Source organism: Coccinella septempunctata, chromosome 2 (genome assembly GCF_907165205.1).
Source record: "Coccinella septempunctata chromosome 2, icCocSept1.1, whole genome shotgun sequence".
NCBI lineage: Eukaryota > Metazoa > Arthropoda > Insecta > Coleoptera > Coccinellidae > Coccinella > Coccinella septempunctata.
Genome location: NC_058190.1, coordinates 45,044,164 through 45,067,708, shown reverse-complemented (window position 1 = coordinate 45,067,708; position 23,545 = coordinate 45,044,164). Strand labels below are relative to the sequence as shown.

Here is a 23,545-nt window from a genome sequence, read left to right as displayed (position 1 = left end):
TCTTCTGTTAACAACGAAATCAAATAAAGGCTGTTTAAATATAAAATCGATAGTCAATTCGACACATTACAATCTGCAGCTCTGTGAGTAACAAAGTTCTCAACTATAAACACTATCGGATGCGATAGTCTCATTATTGGAATGTAACAGTTTTTGATATTGATATATTTATCGTTTGAATTTTCGATAGGACAATGGTGATGGTGAGGTTGTGTGATTGAAGCAAATATTGGTGGACAGTTGAATCAAAGATATTACATACGATTTTACTCATTGTCAAAAACCTTATATAATGAGTCTAGAAACATGATTCACTATGTAATTAACGGGGAAAATTCATAGTAATTGACCATTTTATTGATAGGAATGGTGCTCGTGAGTTCTTAGTCACGATAAGCAGTCCAAATTTCAAGGTTAAGTCTTTCTATGCTCTGTTGAGTTTACAATTTTATCACAAAAGAAAAATACATACTCAGTATGTTTTGTACATAGAGATATTGCGGATAGAGGGGACAAGGTTCATCGAAAACTGTCCATTGAAAGGGGTGAGAGATGGTCTACAAAAAATATTTGAAATTGTTTTCATGTCATAAATTTCTCTCGGTTGTTGGACATTGTTTGTGCATTTTCATGAAACTCACTGCAAAAATGAAAGTAATGAATATGCAAGGCACTACTGTAGTCCTTCAACTACTTTCGCTTTTTATATAATTCAGAACCTCATAGGATATTTCGAAAAAACTGAGTGTCCAATCAATTATTTTTCTATACAATATACTTGGTACATACTGGATGACCCACATAAAAAAGTCCAGGTGAATAATCTTGAATGGAAATAGTAGTGGAGTGATATATCACCGCGAAGATTTTGCAATTCTATTGATTGCGCTCGTCCCCTCTTTATACAGGGTGAATCTTTAAATTGTACATATATTGTAACAGAAGATACCTGAGTTAAAATTCAACGCTTTTACCATGTTTTCCAATTCGGTTCGGTTGAAAAGATACAGGCTATAGAAAATCTAAAAAAAAATATATATATTTTTTGTTATTTCTCACAAACGATTGTATCGAATGAAATGATTTTCGGAATAACGTTTTTCAATGATGTGATGAACACAAAATTCCACCCACATAATTGGATTCTTGGCTGAATACAAATCTGTTTGACAGATCCACTGATGTGTAGTGTCATAGATTTAGCTTAGGGAATTTTGTTTTTCCAGGGGTGGCATAGCTCATTATGAAAACTTAAAATGGCTATATCTTTTCATATAGATCGAATCGGAAAAAATGGCAAAGGAAAAAAGTGTTTCTTTTGAGCTCATAAATCTTCTGTTTGAATAAGTGTTTTACTCAAAGACTGTACAATATCTCTATGAATCTGGATCACATCAATTCTTAACATCGCAATCAGATGGTGCCGAGTTGCGAGTCCACGATCCATCTCGTAACAATTATTGCACAATTAGTTTAGTTTAGTCCAACGGAGAACTAACCAGACCCTGAAGTGACAAATGGCTAGTGGCTAGTACTGAACACTAAATGGAACAAGTGTGAAAAATTCTATAAAAATATGACTTTGGTGTAACCGCGAACGTTTTTAACCGAACCATTTTTCTCAAGTCAATGCCAGGTCCGCACTCAGTTGCGAAAGTCTCCTGGGATCTCTGCGTCCCCTATTCGAACCTCTGGTACCGCTCGTGTGGTTGCTGTAACCGGAGTCCGATCCGAAAGCCGAGTCCTGCGAGTAGGGCTTCGGCCTGAAGGTGGCCAGATGGCCAAGAACCGGCACTGTTTCGTAGGGCCCGGGCGTCTGGGCCAAGCACTGAATCCTTTCGTCTATACTCGGAATCTGCCTCCTGGGAGGCTGCTCGACACTACCCACCCTCGGATAAAGCTGCAGCAGGGCGTCCAAGAGCATGCCTTCGTGGAACTCTTGTCTCCGCCTGTCTAAAGTCCTGTTGCGTTTACTGTTAGGGATGGGGGGTAAGGGTTCGTGGGGGCGCCTAAATCGCGGTATATCCCTTCGCATAGATTGCACTTCACTCCGATAGGGGGGCGGGGGCATGTCCAGACGTCGCCTGTCCATGTCGCCGCCCAGACTTAGTTCGTCTTCGGCGAACTCGTCCTCGCTGTGCGTCGCGGGGTGCATATCACTTTCGGCGTCGCTCAGTTCTTCGTATACGGGGTTGTAGAGGTCCTGGGAGCAGTACGGGTCCGGCCCTGGCGACGAGCACAGGAACACCGGGGGATGCGGTGATATGGGGTAGCCGCTCGGGTAGTGGATGTTGTTCTTCACGTCAATCATCTGGAAAAAAGAAATGAATTGAGCAATTTTTCAAAAATTTTGCATTTTTTTCTCAAAAATAATGTAATAGTCCAGTAAAATTGGGACACAATAAGGATTTGATGCCTACAGAAGGTTAAGGAGTCTTTCAAGTTTTCATTTTCGGGAGAGAGGAGATTTGGTGGACAGAAATGGGCCTTCAAAACGAGCGTTTCTGTAGTTTTTTGCTTGTATCCTCTCAGGAAATACGAATGCCGACTAAACGCCCAATATAAGAGTTTTAAAACGCGATATTTTGCATCGAATGAGATCAGAAGCATGTTTTTTGCTCTTGACGTTTCCATGCTGCGGAGGACCTCAAATTTGGACCAATCAATGGGGAGACTACTTCTGGTTTTAGAAAATAATATCATTTAAAAATGTCATAGAACATTTCCTGCCAACCTATTACTATAGGCAATATATTATATTGCCATTTACTAATGGCAATATAATAACTTCTGTTTAAAGTTGTGCTAGTAAAAATGTCATCATCACTTAGAGATAGTTTGCATGAATTACCTGATAACAAACTGATAATATTTTTATTTGAAAAAAGTTTTATATAGCAATTAGCGCGAATCGTTATAAAACTGTTAAGTAAATCCACCATAAATTTTATAAAAATTGACATTTGGTTTCCTCGAAAAAATAACAAAAGATCTTTCTTTATTGCTTTTTCAAACTGACACATCTGCCTTTTAAGAGAAGTTTGACTAGATCTATAGGGTGAGTCTTTGACTCGTACAAATATTTTAACAGTTGATTCTTGAAGTAAAAAAAACATAATTTTTGTTCACCATTTTTTTCGAATCGGCTCGGTTTGAAAGATACAATTGAAAAACCATGAAAAAATGTTATTTTTAGTTCTATCTCACATTGATTTCGGAATATATTTCTTCATTCATTTGATGAATCCTTTTCTCATTAAGACCATTACGTATCATAAAAATACCAAAAATTCAAAGAAACCAACGCTTGAAACTAAGTTGGCTGCTATCTAATGAATATTTGAAGGTTTTATAAAATAAAAGTATTCTTCATATTTTCTCGTATAATGCGCCGTTTTCAAGTAATTTGATTTTCAAAAATCAAAAAGTATCTGTGAAATTTGAAAAATTAGGGACTTTGGCTGATTACAACTCTGTTTAAAAGATCCACAGATGTGTAGTGTCATAGATTTAGCTAGTTATTCTGAAGGTGATTTTGTTTTCCTAGGGGTGACAGAGCTCATTATGAAAACTTAAAATGGCTATATCTTTTTATCAGGACCGAATGGGGAAAAATAGTAAAAAAAAGTGTTTCTTTTGACCTCAAGAATCTAATGTTAATATATTTGTACGAGTCAAAGACTCACTCTGTATAGGTAACAGAGAATTTATTCCTGTATCCGACAGTCACCTTAAATTTTTTGTACGCTGAGATATCGATAATCTAAGACAAAAAGATCCATTTCGATTCAAAGTCCGATAGCTCAACAAGAAGTGGTCGTATCAAGGTCTTCAAAAAAAGCAATTGAAGTTGGTCCATATAGAAGTTGAGTATTTCAAATCTGTCTACCAAAAATTTTTCGAAATGATAAGGATAAATTCAGATGCATACCACCTGCCGATAGGAATATCAACAAGTGTTACGATCTGAATTGAACTAGCCAATTTGCCATCGTCAAGGCCCCAAATGGAGTACGCTCCACCGAAGAAAAGCAGATGCTGACCATGGTTTCGGTCTCATCAGAGAAACATAGCATTTTTCTCATCGGACAACGTTTCATATTGGGTGGCGCTCTGGGTAAATGTATAGTACTCAGTAGCGCGTGCCAATATTGAATAAGTTTCCATCAATTCCAAACGTTCTCCATCGGAGAAAAATGCTATGTTGCTCTGATGAGGCCAAATGATACCGAAACCATGGTCAGCATCTGCTTTTCTTCGATGGAGCGTACTCCATTTGGGGCCTTGACGATGGCAAATTGGCTAGCTCAATTCGGCTCGTAACACTTGTTGATATTCATATCGGCGGGTGGTATGCATCTGAATTTATCCTTATTATTGTATTCATTGCCTTTAGGCGTGATCATTCTATTATTTTCGAAATGTTTTTTGTCGGTGGTAATCTCAAGATAACTCAAAAACCGCTGAAATTTGGATGTTCAGATCTGCGAACTTGACACATCAGCCACCGAATCGCAAAATTCGCCACCCAAACGTCAGCGTTACCTAACATCCCCATTCACCCCCCATTCTCGACAGCATTTTTGCGGCGCGAACGAACGAACGTGTCAGAGATACTTCCGGTTCGCGTAATACGAATAGTTTGTTGGAATTATCAAGACCGCCGCCGTAACAGCGAAAATGTTTGTACTCCACGCCCCCGTTCCGGCAACCACCCCCGACCATCCCCGAATAATTGGTAGACGGATTCCGCTAGAACAAGGCACCACGGAATCGGTGCGGCTGTAATGTAGCCGAGGGAATTTATAAAACGGGAATATCTCTTCAACGCAGCTGTTCACGAGTTAATTTCGAGTTCATGTATACGTCATTCCTTTCATCAATTAACTTTATTTACAAAGCCGAACGGCGGCGCTCAAACGATACCAGAATATTACCGTTCATTGCTGGGATCTCGGCAAATACGAGAGAAGAGATAGATGTACACATTGATTTATAATAAGGAAGCCGTGTTTGAACGCTTGACGGTTTTCTTAGGTTCATAATGATAACGTTCAGGTTTGATCATACAGGGGAGGCTTTTTTGACAGGTAGAACTCATCAAAATAAATGGTTTAACCATAAATTGTCTATATAAAATATCCAAGATGGCTGAGATACAACCCCTAGAAGTTCGACAAAAATTCATTGAATTTAAGTACGGCACTGTGGAAGGTGACTCCGGCATCGCAAAATCGAAACAAAACATAAACATATGCCTGGACAATGAATGGTTCAGTACCAAGTTCATCGGATTAGATGCATCAGGTCACTTTTTAGAGCATCATAATGTTGTATCGTGCAATTTAGGGTGAAAAAAAATGTAGAAAATCGAGGCAGTTCCTTGAAAGTGCTTATGGTTATGTTGAAAAAGTGCTATGATGTTTCCAAATTTCATCCCATTTTTACGACGATTGTTGGATTGTTCGAACAAGAAGATTGTGATGCCCATTGTGAAAAAAATCGTGAATAATTTAGACGAATTTTATTGGTGAGATTTTGAAGTATTATTCTATTGTTTACACTTGTGTCCTAAGTCTCTTGTGTCAGATATCGAAATAACCATTTCATAAAATCGTGTAAGTTACTAAACAATAATGAGAACAATTCGACAATCCTAAGTTTCCATTTTCATTACCACGTAAATATCGAACGAGCCAATATCCTAAACGAAACCACATGGTCGAATCAGGAGATAAGTTTTTCTCACTGATTTTTGATAATTCAGCTGACAAACGGTCTAGGGTCGTATTCGGATCTATTTCAGTAATCATTTTAAATTTTTGTTCAACTTTGTCATTTTGAAAGTTTTGTGTAGGTGATTTTTGTTGAAACGCTTCATTTTGACCAGTTCTACCTTCTGTTGATAAAAAACATCACCTTCAAATACACCCTGTTTTTTTTAAGGAGAAGTAATACCTCAAGTACCCCCATTCAGAAACAGCATTCACTAGTTTTTAATTTACGCTTTTAATTTTTCCTGTAAAGCTTTGATTTTTTCTGTAAATTGAAGTGAAAAGACGTCTTGATGTCACCTCGTCTCTTTCTTTCCAGTTTAGTTGAACTTTAGTGTCTATAAAACTTGTTTTCACGATAATTTTTCGAGGAAATTCGTTTTCAGCTAAACTCACCTCTATCGTTGGGGCAATACGTCCCCCAGCAGGGTGGTTGTATTGGTGGTGGTGATGGTGATGATGCGTGGGGGTGGCTCTAGGCAGAACATCGTGTAAATCCTCGTAGATTACACCAGGAGCAGTGGGACCATCACAGTTATTCTGGGGCGAGTTTTTGCAGGGGAGGAAGTTTTGTACTTTTCTTTTGTGCCTGCAATAAAAAAAAAATACGAATTAGAATATGTGTACGAGTCATCATCATAATTTGATGCGAGAATGATATTTTGGATGCTCATGATTGGATTATCGATTGAAATAAATAATCCTCCAATCAAGCGTTGATTCCCCGATCAAGCACAGTTAAACCGAGGGTAATTTGGTTTTTTTTGACATTGTCAGTTGGAACAGTTCTAATATGTCGATAACTCGGTTATTTCTTCCAGTATTCATTTGCAGCATGCAGTGGAAGCATTGAAATTCGGAATAAAGCTACCTATCTGCAGTAACGTGTCAAACTGTCAAAAAGAATTCGATACCAGTGAAAACGAAACGTGCAAATCGCAGGTGAAAATCTAGATCCGTCCAGTGGAAAGCATCAGTCAGAAAACCGTTCGTTTTTATCGGAGCCAGACCCATTGAAACAAAATGACATGCAGTATCTCCGCAACTCCCTTTGTTTTCTGCACGGGGACGAGATATATGATGCTGTCGATTTCCGTGCTACGCGGCGGCTATTTTTGTCAGATGAAATGTCGGATTAGTTGATAGAGCGCGGATCAGGGGTAAATGTACCGGTTATCGTCGGGTTTGTAGGGAGTCGGGTGGGTTCCATTTACACCGAACTACACGGCAATCGAAACGGGTTGGAAGCGGATACACATTGTACATTCCCGATATAATTCTTCCAACGCACAATACATCGGAATGCCGCTCGTATTTCGGACAATCACTGTAGAGTCAGTTCATGCACTCCGGAACAGTTTGGTGATACTGTTGGTGGCATGTTATACAAGAAAGTGTGAAGGCTTCGCGTTTAAAGCGGGTACAGACGACTGAAACTACTCCAGTGTGCACTGGGCATTTATTTGCGTGCATATCAATCCAATTATAAAAATTATCAGCAAAGGCGAGTGGAAATAACTACTCTATTGATAAATGTTTCAGTGACTTCAGGATGGAGTACTCCATGTTGATGTAGATTATCAATCTTTCCAAAGAACGAGGAGTCCGGGAGTCCTTTCACTATGAAACTAATGCAGTGCCGGAGCAGTATTTTTTTTAGGGGCTGTTTTGGCTGACTAGAATTTGCAATGTTCACCATCAGATTACATTTAGGTGTGTTGAATGGATTCACAGATACACCATCTATAGCTCTCCTCTAGTTCTTGAATTCCAAGGAACTCGTATGTAGTATGTGAAAACCAGACATAAGTCAATGAAGAGAATAGTTGAAGTCGGCCATCAGGAGTACAAGGCCTTTGTTGATTTTGCGAGGCATAAGAATAAAGAACTCAGACCATTGTGGTGATTTAGGAAGAATGAAGTTATCAAAGATAAGCCTCATCTAGCAGATACTTGGAAAACCAAATGAATACAGCTTTCCCAAGAGCTCTTACGCTTACCATGATGACAAGGCCAAAGCAAGATTCAAAATCTTTCACGGACCTGGATTAGATCCTGTAAAGTTTGTGATGGTATGGGATTGCCTAAAAAACTCAATGAAATAATCATGAATAACAAGGTCCCTTTAGTCCCCAGCATTAAGGAATCAAAAGTAATAAAGAGTACAATACAGTAGCCAGATAATGGGCGCAAACTCCTTTCGTTGGCTTGAAACTCTCCTGTGGTATAGGAAAATATATGGGGAGTCCGGGAGAGTTGAACCCCTTTTTATTCTGAAGCCACTTAAGTTGTATCTGTAAAGAGTAGCAACTCATTTTTTTGCGAGAAGATATCATGCCCAAATAGGTTACCATAGATAATAGTAGAGTGATGGTGAGATGAACATTTTGAGTACAGCAATTCATTTTTTAGGAACCGAAAATTGGCTCATGTCTCCCTAACCCATGGGAGAGTTGAACAGGGGGCGAGAAAGACTTGACCATTTGTTTATCAGGAAAAACATTGAAAGAAAACAATTTCCAATGACCAACGATTGTCTATGTCAAGGTTTTCATCATCAGATGTATCAGCGTATGAAATACATATGTTCTATTTCAGAGTCACTCTCACTTATTTCCGAGATGTTTTTTACTTTTTCGAACCTTTGTATATCTTTTCATATTTATTTCTATTATTCAATTTTCTTTTTTTGAAGCAAACTATTATGTGAGCTCAGTGAAGGATACTCGGACCACTGATTATGTCTCCCAACCATTGCATGGGTCTATTCTCCCTTTCAGTATATTCAACAGCTTCACGAACCTCAGTTTGGGCTAACAGTAGGCTCATCAGCCTCAATATCGAAGATGAATATCCTCCAAGATCCTGTGAGCTCACTACGTCATTTTTTCATAAAAATAATACCATTGAAGGTGTATAATTCGAAGTCCATACTTAATTCACATTGTGCTTTCGATCGGACACATGTCAATACTTATTTTCATTATGAACGAGGTATTCAAGTCCGAGAATAAGATCCTAGCCCACGTCTCCTGCACATGCCACCCACCCATAAAAATAGGAAAAATACAGCCAGGGCTCCCAGTCAGGACAAGCTCAATTTTATATCAACGAGTAAGAATGGCCGGTGTATTATATTTATCTTTCGACATGGTGTAGGATCAGCTGTGTCGGATGTGGAACTCGACTATACAGCGTGAGCATGAATAAAAAAACTTCCCTTTGATATCGACGTATTTATGTGAGCTGGTAGTGCGAAAGGCGTAAATGTTGTTTATTGTGAGTGGGTAAACATTTTCTACATCACTCGAATCCAGTAGAGGGTAGGCGATGAATGTGAATTGATAGCGGGACGTAAGGTTCTATCTGCCAAGCTTCTAAGCCAGTTTCCCTGCATACAGACAACATTTCCGAGAATTCATGGGGTGAGACCGATTTTCCAAGGTGAAAATCCCACAATGGGGAATTCTCCTCAATTTGGGTTATCACTGCATATGCAAGTTTAAACTGAATAATTATGAGTTTCATTAATGATTTTTTCAAATTCCCCGCGGAAACTATTCAAAATCATCCTTCAAATATGGGGTTTTAAAATTTAAATCGCCTTGTGCGAAGTTTACGATTTGGCAACAGCGTCTACAAGACAATGAAAAGAACAATGTCCGATCAGCTTGTTTATAAAATAACAGCTGTTGATTTACAGGCGCGTACTTACTGGCGAGCTTCAACTGCAACCGGCCATAAAAATCTCATAAAATTTTAAGACCTTCCTCGTTCGTCGCAGACTTCATAGCCAGCTTGTGCAATTCTCACAAAACGCTTTAAACTTTAAATACCCATTTTTATTTTTCATTTTTAAGTGCTTAAAATAATTTTTTTTGGGAAACGGTTGAAATGGTTATTTCAAAATGTGACGTTTCAAAGATATTTCATAACGAAAACATCATTTTCGTCAGAAGAAGTATTCCCTATAAACTGATAATACAGTGGTAGTCGACCCCTCCCGAGGGATATACAGGGTGAGTCCTTGACTCGTACATATATTTCAGCAGTAGATTCTTGAGGTCAAGAAAAAAACACTTTGTACGTTTACCATTTTTTTCGAATCGTCTCGGTTAGAAAGATACAGGATGTTGAAATAACATTAAACATTGTTATTTTTAGTTCTATCTCACAAAGGGTTTTATCGAATGAAATGAATTTCGGAATATAGTTTTTCATTTATTTGATTAATCTTTTTCGAACACAAGATATGTATAACCCACGTCTTTCAGTTTTCTCATTATGACCATTACGTACCATGAAAATATCAAAAATTCAAAGAACCTAACTTTTGAAACTAAATTGAACGCTATCTAAGGAATATTTGAGTGTTTCGTAAAATAAAAGTATTCCTCATATTTTTTCGTGTAATTTGACGTTCAAAAATTAAAAAGTGAAATTTGAAAAATTGGGTACATTAGCTGAATACAACTCTGTTCAAAAGATCCACAGATGTGTAGTTCCATAGATTTAGCTAGTTATTCCGAAGGTAATGTTGTTTTTCCAGGGGTGGCACAGCTCATTATGAAATCTTGAAATGGCTATATTTTTTATCAGGGCCGAATCGGTAATAATTATTTAGAAAAAAGTGTTTCTTTTGACCGCAAGAATCTACTTTTAAGAAATTTGTACATGTCAAAGACTCACCGTGTAGAAACAAGATTATCACAAATAAAAACATCGAGCTTCAACCAATATAAAAAAGAAATAACAAACTTAACACCAATAATCCCCAAGAATCAAATTGAGGCATAACTCAATACCGCCCAAAATCCGCCCTAGCCTTTGTTATACGTTTTAGCGGTTTCGGAGTTAGCTCAATGCGATCTCCGATCAGGCATGAACCCAAATAGCGTCAGAGCATTAAAATAATCCGCCAAAGAGTCTACAACAAAGCCGTCCCCGAAAACCTGCAACAATCGGACACATATAAGATGCGACGGTAAAGAAGCCGACAAAGAAATTAGAAATTGTGGTCAATTGTAACCTGAACTTATATACACTCATTCAGACCGAGAATTTCAATGGAGCACGTAAACTACGGGAGTACAAAACAAGATATATTATCGGTTTACACGAACGAAGGCAAAAACACAATGGTTAAATTCGTGTAGACTCGGTCGACAAGAGAATTCGGGAAACAGCCCGGTATGGTTTGCACAGGGGAAAGACTCCCAAGATATCCACCGTTTCTAATTAGGAATTACCATAGCAACTGACTCAGTTTTGTAAATATGTCTCTGGGTGTACAAAAGGCCAGTTTGTGTGACATTGCCGACAATAATTATGAAGTTTCGACTGCTACTACCACTAATTTGAAGATTGAAAAACTAGAACAATTTGTAGAACTAGATAATCTTATGCCTGACGAAAGTTCCATTTATACCAATTTAAAATGAATGCAGTTTTTTGTTGCTCGAATAGGTCACTTTGTATTTTTAATTTCGTTCTTTTTGATGTAAGAAAATGTTTTAAAGCTTGTTCCAAACTTGGAATATTGCGTCATGAATAATTCTTTTAAGGCAATCCTCATTTTTTTACGACTATTCTCTATATCCAGTGACATATGCGTACCAAATACGAAGATATATTGAAAAATTCTTAGCCTACTAACCAAACAAAATTTCTTTGTCAAAATATTTAATTACTCAACATATTCTCCTCTTAATTAGATACAATTATTACAACGAACCTGCAACGTCTCTAGACCTTTCAAAAAAATGATTCTTCTTGCTCTGCAAACCAGACCTCCGCAGCTTTTATTACCTCCTCGTTGGAAGAATATTTACGACCTTTTGAACTTTTTTTCAGTTGAGGAAAGAGATGATAGTCGGATGGAGCCAAATCTGGTGAATAAGGGGGGTGTTCTAGTAATTCAAACGCTAAATCACTAATTTTGTGCATAACAACATGAGATTTGTGTGCAGAGGCGTTGTCCTGTAAAAACAAAACACCTTTGGATAGCTTTCCGCGTCTTTTCTCTTTAATTTTTTTTCGTAGAGTTATCAGTAATATCGAATAGTAATCTCCGGTTATTGTTCTATCCTTATACAAAATATCAATCATGAATACTCCATGGCAATCCCAAAATACTGAAGCAAGAACTTTTCCAGTAGATATAGCTTCTACCCTTGAACGCTTTTGATTCAAACATTTGGGGATCCATTTTGCAGTGATTTTTCTTATGTCCAAATTGACGTGACTATATGATGAACGCGTTCGTATGAAATATTCTGTGCTTCAGATATCCGATCTAGCCTGCATCGATATTTTCGGGGACTGACACAGAAACTTGCCTTCCCGATCGGTCATCATCTTCAGTGGAAAATTTACCTCTTTTGAAGCTTGCAGTACAATTTTTCACGGTCGCATACGAAGGACATTGATCACCAAGAGTATTAAGCATATCTTCGTACCTCTCAACCCTTTTAAATACAAGTAAATACTTGATGATGGCCGATACTCCAATTTTTCGATTTTCACAATTTCGGTGGACATCTTCTTTCTTTTAATCTTCTAATCACCATCTTACTCGAAAATGAAGGAATTTGCTATTGAACTCAATGAAATAATAGAGGCAGTCCATGAAAAAAATATCGAAGGGTACCTATTTGTTCATCATTTTTTGTCAAACAAAAAAGTTGAGTATCGCATTTTGTCCTATTAGTGGTCTCTCGTTGAATTTTCTTTGTTTTTGTTCACTCCTAAATTCGACCTATAATTGGATACATTTCCAAACCAGGCCCCATTTCCGTAAAAGCCTGAAAGCGTGGAAACTACACCAGTAACTGAAAACTTTCCAACTATAACACGATTCAACTTCACAGATAGATCTGGGATTTATCCGACCGCTATGAGCTGAAGTTGATCCGTATGAATTATTAAGCCAACATATTTCCTTGGGGTAGTAACACACAATATCGACCCATAACATAACCATCAATGACGAGTTGCCTCGTAGAGCAATTTGACGCTGTCATGGTCCATAACACCCCTAGCGTGCGCGGTTTTCGAATGCGATCCATTTTTCATGATATCTAGTGGGGACATGTGCGACCAAAGTTGTGGAGAATAAGGGAATCGTTAAAAAATGATTGGACCATTGTTGAAGTGGTCTCTGGTTGACAGTAAAGATCGAGGTACGTTTTGTATTTCCAAATTTATGCTGTAGGGAGCTTCACTACGAATTTCAACAGTTTGTATGTAGTGGCTGAATTTAGATGGAAAATAAATGTGCAGAATTCTGAAATGAGTCAGATAATGATGTTTAATACCACTATCTATGGTGTAATACTGCTTTATTAGTAACCCTCTAAATTGTTAGCTGTCAAATTGCTTTTCTTCTGGATTTTCAACCAACACTTTACTGTTCAAATGGCGACAAATTCAAATTTCGCGTAGATTTTGTAGTAGGTACTTGATGCTACTGGTTCAGTCGGAAACAAAAAGAGGGTGCATGAAAGAGACGATGCGCATGACGTGGCTGTCTTAGGTCATGTAGCAATGTATCCGACCTTTAGTACTATACTCCATTCACTTTTATTTTAGCACTCGATTGGCCATGGAAATTTGACACATTTCACTCTGTATAGTACGAAAATGTGGGGTTATGACGCTTGTCAAAACATTTTTGGGTTTTAAATCAACGCTATGTTGCCCGTTCTACGTAAAAGTTTATGTTATTACGTATTCAATCACAATGTCGAATCTCTTCGGAAAATATGTGACGAACATAATTGAAGTTTATACAAACTGATTGAAGGCATACCAAATCCAGTTATTTGCATGGAAAATACAAGAGATCGGTATAATATCATAATATGCACTAGCTTGAGGAGTGTTAATGTTCGTTATCTTCCTTGGCCAAAGTTTGAATACGTTACATCAGTTGTAGATTTCAAAAATATTAACCCGAAGATGAAATGCATATGATGAAGTGGTTGGGAATGGACATCTCTCGAAGGAATTGACAGATAATTATAAGAATGTTGAATTATTCAACAAAAATCATCTTGCATCAATATAAGTAAAAGGAATTAAAGGCTGTTTCAAGTCAAGATGAACTTCACCTGTGAACAAAAATTTCACATGAATAAACAATTAATAGGATAACTGGCGCGTATTTGTGGCTGTTCATTTTAATACATTGATATAATAATAATAATTAGGTATTTATTGATACCCAGACATTAACAATGTATAGGACAAGTCAAATGAAAAAAAGAAAAATCAATTTTCGGGAACTTATTCTACGATGACATTCATCGAAAATCCTGTAGTAAACTTTTCGCATTAATTCACTCAAATATAAAATACTCAAATGCCACCACCTTTTCGGGTCTCCCTATAGAAGCAAATTCTTTGTCATCCCCTTTATTCACAATATTTCTGATTGTGGAAATATTCAGCTGAAATATAAGTCGTTTAGATTTAGATGAAACATTATATAAATTCTCTTACATTGAACATGTTCGCCACCGTCTGACGTATTGTGGATTTTAAAATATCAGGGTATAACTATTTGAATGAGCGGACCTGAATTCTAAATAGCACTTCCTGAAACCCTGTCTCTTTTTTTCAATCACTTTCGGCATTTTCGTAATAAAAATTGATATTAGTTGTGGCAACGGCGTTATAACATTAACGACATTTCATGAGTACCAACCTTACTCGGTTCTAGTTACAAAAACTTGAAAAAATTATTTCGTGGCCAACCGACTTCTAAAATAAATTTGAATGGAGTACAGATGTATGTCCGATGTATCTGGTAATACACGCACATCATGGAGAATCCTCAAATGGTGCCCATTTCCAGTATTTATAATAACCTAATTAAAAAAGTAGGCACTCTTCCACTATTTTACCTGTCATTTCGTTATCGATGGAAATTTTGAAGCGAAACTTCAGGATAAGATAGAACTCGATAATATCTTCAACATGAGGTATCGCAACACCCCTCATCCCTTCTCAAAATCAAGGGGTTGTGCTCACGGAGAAGTTGTTCCCTCTCGAATCAGAAATTGACTTGTCCGATCGATTTTTCACATTTTTCTTTTAAAGCCGGAAAATCTCGGTGTATAAAATGACCTGTTTCGATGCGGCGGGGATCTTTCCTTCCATCTGCGGTTATAACCACGAACAACCCCCGCCTACTCGATTACAAAATAATTGGAACAATAATCGACGGCCATTTTTCTGCGGTCGACCTTCGTGTCGGTATGCGCTGTTAGGCCAATGGAAGAATGGACGAATTCACCAGCCCACTGATTCCATTTCCTGTTCGTTTACCACATATGAAGAGATTGTAAATATAGTGTTTCCGCCTTTGCATTAAAACATGCTTATTCAATTTAATCCCCACGTCAACTGGGACAAATGATGGCGGTGGAGAAGCAAAAAGTAAACAGAACCATTAGCTGGCTAAGATGGATTTGTGATGCCGAGAACTGAGCTCAGCTCTGGCTTGAGTCACCCGGAATACGAGAATATTTCATAAGGAAACAGGAAATCTGCGGCATAAACAATGTTCTGGACGGAGGGGAGGAAAATATCAGGGTGAGAAAGATTCCCAAAGTGGTCTATCATTCGATATCATTCGCATGATTTAAAAAATTCTCTTTCGTCATAGATACTACCATTTTTTTCAAATATTGAAGATATATTCAGCCTTCCCAGGTAATAAATAGTACCTATATTATAATACCCACAATGAAGGTGAGGTTTTTTTTTTTCAACAGAAGATACTGGTCAAAATGAAGCGTTTCATCAAAAATCACATATACAAAACTTTCAAAATGACAAAGTTGAAAAAAAATTGAAAAAGATTTTTGAAATGGATCCTAATACGACCCTAGATCCTCTGTTAGCTGAATTATCGCAAAGCAGTGGGAAAAACTCATCTGATTCGACCATGCATGTGGTTTCGTTTAGGATATTGGCTCGTTCGATATTCACGTGGCAATGAAAATGGAAACTTAGGATTGCCGAATTGTTCTCATTATTTTTTAGTAACTTACACGATTTCATGAAATGGCTCATTTCGATACCAACTGACAGATGAGACTTAGGACCTGTTGAAAAACCATAAAAAATTTTATTTTTAGTTCTATCTCAAAAACGATTTTATGGAAAGAAATGGCTATATCTTTGTATCAGGGTCGAATCGGAAAAAAATGGTATAGGAAAAAAGAGTTTCTTTTGACCTCAAGAATCTACTGCTGTTAGAATATTTGTACGAGTCAAAGACTCTCCTGTAGGTAAAAGTTGTTATACGCCGCCTTACATTCAGAAAAAAAAAGTAGTAATTTTGAAGCTGTCGAACTCAGATGACTTTATGGTGCTCCCTCTGGTATCAATTTTGTAACTAAAGTGTTACATCTAGAAACAGAAAAGATTTTTGTTGTTTAGTAAGAGTTTTCATGATCGACGAAGGCCGCGTATTAAATCCATTTCGAAAATCTTGTTTTAGAAAGTGTAGAAATGTCACTTCGAAGCTTGTTTCCATGATTCAATTTACAATTTTCGATTTTCAGTTGGAAAAAATAATGGTGATACCATGGAGTGAAGCCAGCGAACACAAGAGACAAGAGAATTCTTTATTCGCTAAAAAAGGCATTTATCAAAGTCCGACGACCTGAAGCATAGACTAAATACCCTCCTTCCAAATGAAAAACTATTGTTCTTCAGCGATAAATTCATAGAACCATTTCGCCCAGATTTATGGCTTCCCGTGAGATAAAGAAATCGAAAGGACATTAGCGTTTACTTTATCAAACGCTAGACTGGTGCCAAGAATGGTATTTACCCAATTCCACGTATTTTATGGCTCCTACCCTAATGTATTTTTAGCCAGGAACAGCCAAATAGAATTTCAGGATAATCTGAAGAAGATATTTCAAACAGTGCTAACTATTTAGTGAACTGACAGTGAGCACACACACAAACCTGGGCGTTATCTTAAGTATGCCACTTGAGGGCTGATTTTAGTGGCTCTAGCCGTAAAAGACCACCTCAAACAGCGCCAAGAGTCGATTGTTTATCGGGAGATATCGCTGACGAAATGGAAGTAAGGAAGGTCTCTGATACCAGATGCCCCGTTCTAATGATTGTCGTAAAGATGAAGCAATTCCAAATGAGAAATTAACGAGTCCTTATTTATTGTGTCACTTTGGGAAGCGCGTCTTGAAATCGGCCCGCAAAGGAAGTAATCTTGTATTAATCGGCTTTTCGGTCGAGATAAAAAGACCTGGTGGCCGTTTGAAGTGAACTGTTCTCCAAGAGGTTTTTATTCGGTCGTTAGTATTGAAATTTTGCCGTGCGGATGCAATGGATGCGATCTTTTCATGTTGCGCCTTTGATTATTATTACTGAAGTTCTTGGGTATTTTCGTAGCACATAAGAAGCGGTCTTTCAAGTTCCTTTCTACGAATAATGAGGTATTCCGCAACCCTCAACACTAGTGGGTGCAACCGAGTTGATAATATACAAAAACTACCATAGAAAGGTACAAAGCCTTTGATGTAATACTCAGATTTTCAACGAACAGCTTCAGAAAACGCTGCAATATTCAGGCACTAGTTAATACCATCTCCAAAATTCTCCATAAAAGAATTACTCTTATTTTTTACTATTATGTAGATAACACAACTCTTTTATGATTTTCGATTTTCAAATGAGTGCTCTTTCAGAATATGTATCACATTTCCATCTACGGTTACTTTTATGGAGAGACAAACGACTCGAAATCTGACCTTCGAAATATCCTGAAAAAGATGGGTTATTTAAAAATTCGTCAAGACCGAACGGTTGCGCCGAGATGGATGAAATTCTCAGATTTATTACTAAAAGAGTTGCTCTTTCAGAATATAGATCACATGTGCATCTACGCTTACTTTTATCGAGAGATTAACGACTTAAAAGCTGACCTTCGAAAAATCCTGAAAAAAATGAGTTCAGTTAAAAATTCGTCAGGACCGAATGGTTGCGCCAAGATGGATGAAATTCTCAGATTTATTACAAAAAGAGTTGCTCTTTCAGAATATAGATCACATTTCCATCTACGCTTACTTTTATTGAGAGATAAACGACTTAAAAGCTGACCTTCGAAAAATCCTGAAAAAGATGGGTTCAGTTAAAAATTCATCAAGACCGAACGGTTACTCACTATTTGACAGCTGTCAAAAAATTCCGCCATATTCTCGCAGAATAGCTTAAGAGCGGTTTCTCCTATCAAGCCCCTTCCTTAACCACCTCAAAATCGATTCGAGCAAAGTTCCTGCAGTCTGGCCACCCAATATCCTGCAGTTCCCCACAATGATATCAAGATGTAGCCAGAAAACAAACTTCCCAACTTCCAGCAAAGTCGTCGGCGTAGGTAGACCCTTGACCCCTCGCATTATCCTCCGTCATCGGTTTTCCTACGGGTCGTATTGTTTCCCAAGCTTTATGGGAGACCGTCTTATGACCGAATAAAAAAATAGTCGATCGAACACAATGTCCACCTCATTTAACTTTATGCAAAGGGTATACTGTTTCAGCTCGTCGAGGTTGTATGGGACGGGTGTATGGCTTAACTCTTAATCGAATCAAACTATATCAACGTTGGAGAAGTCTTCTTGATTTATGTGCAGAGGGATTAATTAATGAAGGATTGGTAGGATATCACGTTCTAGACAGCGTTATTCATATAATAAGAATATTTCGCTGACGACGTTATACACTAGTTGGTAACGGCTTGTCCTTAACATAACAGCTTGTCCTCAAACGTAACAGCTGTTATATTGTAATTAGTTGTGGAGGCATATGAACGCTTTGATAAATGTATGACATTTTCATTTGAATTGTACTGGTTTTTTCGTTAAGTTGAAACGAGTCTACGACGTACGTTTCAAGCTTAATTTCCCTGTTTATTATTCGCTTCCATTGGTTCGAAAAAGTAGAAGAGTATATACAGGTAATTTTCAAAGATAAGGCTTTTTTGACAGAAGGTAGAATTCATCAAAATAAGTCGTTTCACCAAAAATTGTCTATATAAATATCCAAGATAGCTGAGATACAACTCCTAGAAGTTCGACCAAAATTTCATTGAATTTCAAGTACGGGGCTGTGGAAGGTGACTCCGGCATCGCAAAAACGAAACAAAACATAAACGTATGGCTGGACAATGAATGGTTCAGTACCAAGTTTATCGGATTAGATGCATTAGATGCAGCCTACATCTTTTAAACCGAGTCGATTCGGAAAAAATGATAAAGGAAAAAAGTGTTTCTCTTGACCTCAAGAATCTACTGTTGAAAAATTTGTACGAGTACAATTTCTTTCTGTAGAGCAGGAGCTGAAAAAATTAGGACAAGAACAAATTTCTTTCACCAACTTAAAAATACCCCAGTATGAGACGTTCCATATTGATTCCTCACGATTTTTAATCGGAGATCAAAACTCGGTTATCAAATAATGATCAAACTTTCCCTGATTCTTTCAATGCGTGACTTCCGCCGAGTAGCAAGTCATTCGACCAAATAGAATGGAGCAACCACTGCGGATGATCGTTTCCAATCTGATATAACCTATAATGATGGCGTTTGGGATTTGAATCGACTCGGCAGGAAGTGCTATTGTTGGAAGGTGGAAGGAAATGAATTAGCAAGAGATATTCCGAGCGATAAACAGAATCGTGATATCTTCATTCAATCGAGAACGCATCAGCCGTTTGCCGACAACTAATTCAATCTTGAATGGACAATTTTTTTGAGGTTAAATATGTTTCTCTTGACATTTGACATTTCAACAGTTGGTGTACTGATTCTGAGTCATTTTCAAAGGTTGCTGCCCACAATCTTGGCTATCCTCTTTCGACAGCTGCATTTTCTCTACGTTTTTTCAAACTTCTCCTACTCTAAACCATAAAAAACTCTACGAAACAAGACAACACCATAAAATTTGGTAATTTCCGAAAAGTTGGCCAACGCTAATCTGCGAAATTGTATCCTAGGTGTATAAATATTTAGATTGGGAAAGTTTGGCCGGTAATTAAGCCTTGAAGGAGTACATGAATCTTCCCGGATAGTGCAGGGGCCATAATTCTGATCCGTTAACTGGAGTCGTTGTGCGCCGGGATTAAAAAGCCTTCTGAGATTTATTTCCAGCATCCAGCGGCTTCTCACGGGTATTTTAAATCTTATCGCATCCGAACTGCTCGACGATCTGATGCGAAGGACCAAATTAAAACATTGGCTGGAGGATTCTCAGCTGACCGATCTTCTTTGGTTGTCGCCCTGATAAGCTCCCTCACCTGACACATTGACACTCGGCTCTGCGAGAGCTGATTAGGCGCAAACTTTAAGTTTCACGAAATACGATACTTTTGGGAAGACGATAATTGGGCATTGTTCACGTTTTGGGATTTTGAGACGAAGCGAAGGTGTGAGTTCAAAACAGTGTGCTTTGAGGTTGAGATAACTCAACTTCAGGGACTTAATACCGCGAATTATTAAAATACTGAACATTGGTTGGCAATACTGTTTTATTGTCATCTCTATGAATCGAATAATTGACATACGAGGATATATTGAAAAATTCTTAGCCTACTATAGAACCAAACAAAATTTGAATGTCAAAATATTTTATTACTCGACATATTTTCCTCTTAATTGGATACATTTATTACAGCATCTGTAGTTCTTTCCTCTTCTTGCTCTGCAAACCAGACCACCACAGCTTTTATTACCTTCTCGTTGGAAGAAAATTTACGACTTTCTAAACTTTTTTTCAGTTGAGGAAAGAGATGATAGTAGGATGGAGCCAAATCTGGTGAATAAGGGGGGTGTTCTAGTAATTCAAACGCTAAATCACGAAATTTTTGCATGGCAATATGAGATTTGTGTGCAGAGGCGTTGTCATGCAAAAACATAACACCTTTGGATAGCTTTCCGCGTGTTTTGTCTTCTATTTTTTCCCGTAGAGTGGCCAGTAATGTCGAATAGTAGTCTCCGGTTATTATTCTACACTTATCCAAAAAATCAATCATGATTATTCTATGGCAATCCCAAAAAACTGAAGCAAGAACTTTTCCAGCAGATTTTTGGACACGAAACTTCTTAGGTTTTGGAGAACCAGAGTGTCGCCATTCCATTGATTGTTGCTTTGTTTCTGGATCGTAGAAATGTACCCAAGTCTTATCGATAGTAACTATTCGGTTTGAGAAGTCTACATCGTTTTCAAATCGAGCAAAGATCAAACACGATGCTTCTACCCTTGCACGCTTTTGGTCAACATTCAAACTTTTGGGCATCCATTTTGCAGCAATTTTTCTCATGTCCAAATTGACGTGATGACCTAATGATCATAATGCGAAAAAGATTCATGAAATAAATGAAAAACAATATTCCGAAATTTATTCCAATCGATAAAGCCGTTCGTGAGATAGAACTAAAAATAATATAATTTTTTTATGGTTTTTCAACTGCCTGTATCTTTTAAACCGAGTTGATTCGAAAAAAATAGTGAAGGAAAAAAGTTTCTCTTTTGACTTCAAGAATCTACTGTTAAAATATTCGTACGAGTCAAAGGTTTTGGAATTCTATTTATAAATATGCGGAAAATTTTCTGTTTTCGTTCCTTTTTGGTGTAAAAAAACTTGTTGATAGTGATGGTTATAAGTGAAGCATTCAATAGTTGAGAATCGGAATGAATTCTCGGCATTGAGATGTTGGAATTGTTTATCATTTGCTTCTAGCAAGTTATTTGATTCTTATTCAATGTATTCACCAATATGTTGTTGCAGTTAAGGTGTAATTGAAGATCCGTTCGCTCTGAAAGACGTTTGCCAGAGAAAACTATTAGCATGTAATGAAATAATACCATAATTGTTACAGAACATAGGATAAAATGTTGAACAATGGTTATTAACACTACATTAACAATTTGAACATCGTATCAATTGAAATTCGTTCTGAAGCTCGACCACATAAGTATGTAAAGTGTGTTCGATTGGATTTTGTGACTTATTCTTTGGGCCAAATATGCTATCAAAAAAACACAGTTCTTGGCGGTTAAATGCCAGAAATATTAGAATGTAAATTTGAAGTGTGAAGCAATGAACATAATTCGAAAAATCTTTCTTTCTGTGTTTAAAAAAAAATTCTTGATAATTATAATGATAAATTGCACGATATTTGCTTCCAATTAAAAATTCCTGGATTGAGGTATATAATTGTGAAATACTATTCTTCTTTCAAAAGATATCCCACCTCTCGAACAAAACCGACCTCACAGAGCGATCGTCCAATATCTCATTTCTCTCATCCCAAGAACGTTTCCTTTTCAAAGTAAAATAACCCATCCTTATTGTCTCTCAGCTAGTCTCGAGAATCATAAATCGGTAAGAAAAGCTTTCGACATTTCTACGAAATATACTCGCACCAAAACATAAACCAGCCGGATTTCGGTTTTCTTATTAAGACATTCGACTTCATGATTTATATTTTTCGGTATTGCCCATGGCCTTCTCCTTGTATTTCGGTGCCTTGATATCTCGCGGCGATGAACATTATGAAATGTTTCCTAACAAAGAATAAACACGTAACGGATAGGCATATTTCGAACCACCCACGTGTCGATCGGCTACATCTCACGATTCCAATGGATACACCTGACGTAACGCTTTGGAAACCAGTAAAAATCTCACTCACATCGACCGTTCACAGATTGGGAGTGTGAAGGATGTCTTTAGACTTTCAGGCAACGTCACAAATCGATGAGATTTCAACGTTTCATCTGGCGTCTGAAAATTCATGACGTTGGGAAATGGAAAACAACCAAAATCAACTGGGAAATGTCAGCCGAATCAATTCGGAAGACAGCTGGTGAATTGTCGAAATTTTCTGTCGATTGCCCTGCCAATTTTTCGCATTTCCCTTCATTCTCGTCAAGTTGTCAAATTGAAATGAACGCGTGGAATCTTTTCTCTATTTCTATGGCATAATGGACCAAAGACGAGTTCAGAAACGCTTGCCAACCTTGTAAATACTCCACAAAACACTTACAATGGAAACGTATGGCTATCAAACGAGGATGTATTGATATCTAGTTAGCCTAGACCAGTTCCATGCATAAAAAAATATTGCGTTACCATACCAACGAACAATGACTCATTAGAAGTGTCAGTGTGAAGTTTGAGGTCAAAAAAGTAAACCAGAGCTACGCAATAAATTAAAAGAAAGAAGATGTCCACCGAAATTGTGAAAATCGAAAAATTGGAGTATCGAGCCATCATCAAGTACTTGTATTTAAAAGGGTTAAGAGGTAACCAGATTTACGAAGATATGCTTAATACCCTTGGTGATCAATGTCCTTCGTATGCGACCGTGAAAAATTAGACTGCAAGATTCAAAAGAGGTCAATTTTCCATTGAAATGATGACCGATCGGGAAAGCCAGTTTCTGTGTCAGTCCCCGAAAATATCGATGCAGTTCATGACATGACTTTATCAGACCGCCGAATTGGGCTAAAACGGGTATCTGAAGCACTGAATATTTCATACGAACGCGTTCATCATATAGTTCACGTCAATTTGGACATGAGAAAAATTGCTGCAAAATGGATCCCCAAATGTTTGAATGTTGACCAAAAGCGTGTAAGGCTAGAAGCATCGCGTTCGATCTGTGCTCGATTTGAAAACGATGTAGACTTCTTAAACCGAATTGTTACTATATGGATGAGACTTGGGTACA

The 23,545-nt window shown here is 37.6% G+C and overlaps 1 protein-coding gene across 3 annotated transcripts in view; it reads right to left on the bottom strand.

The window, feature by feature from the left end:
* Positions 1 to 1,119: 1,119 nt before the first annotated feature.
* Positions 1,120 to 23,545, bottom strand: part of LOC123307938 — a 75,669-nt gene continuing 53,243 nt past the window's right edge. For all 3 annotated transcript variants that reach the window (XM_044890440.1, XM_044890439.1, XM_044890441.1), the window contains 2 exons: positions 6,171 to 6,363; positions 1,120 to 2,311 (listed from right to left, as the gene is read on the bottom strand). In XM_044890440.1, the coding sequence (XP_044746375.1) occupies positions 1,622 to 2,311; positions 6,171 to 6,363 (883 nt within the window). In that variant the 3' untranslated portion in view covers positions 1,120 to 1,621. The remainder of the gene's footprint in view (positions 2,312 to 6,170; positions 6,364 to 23,545) is intronic.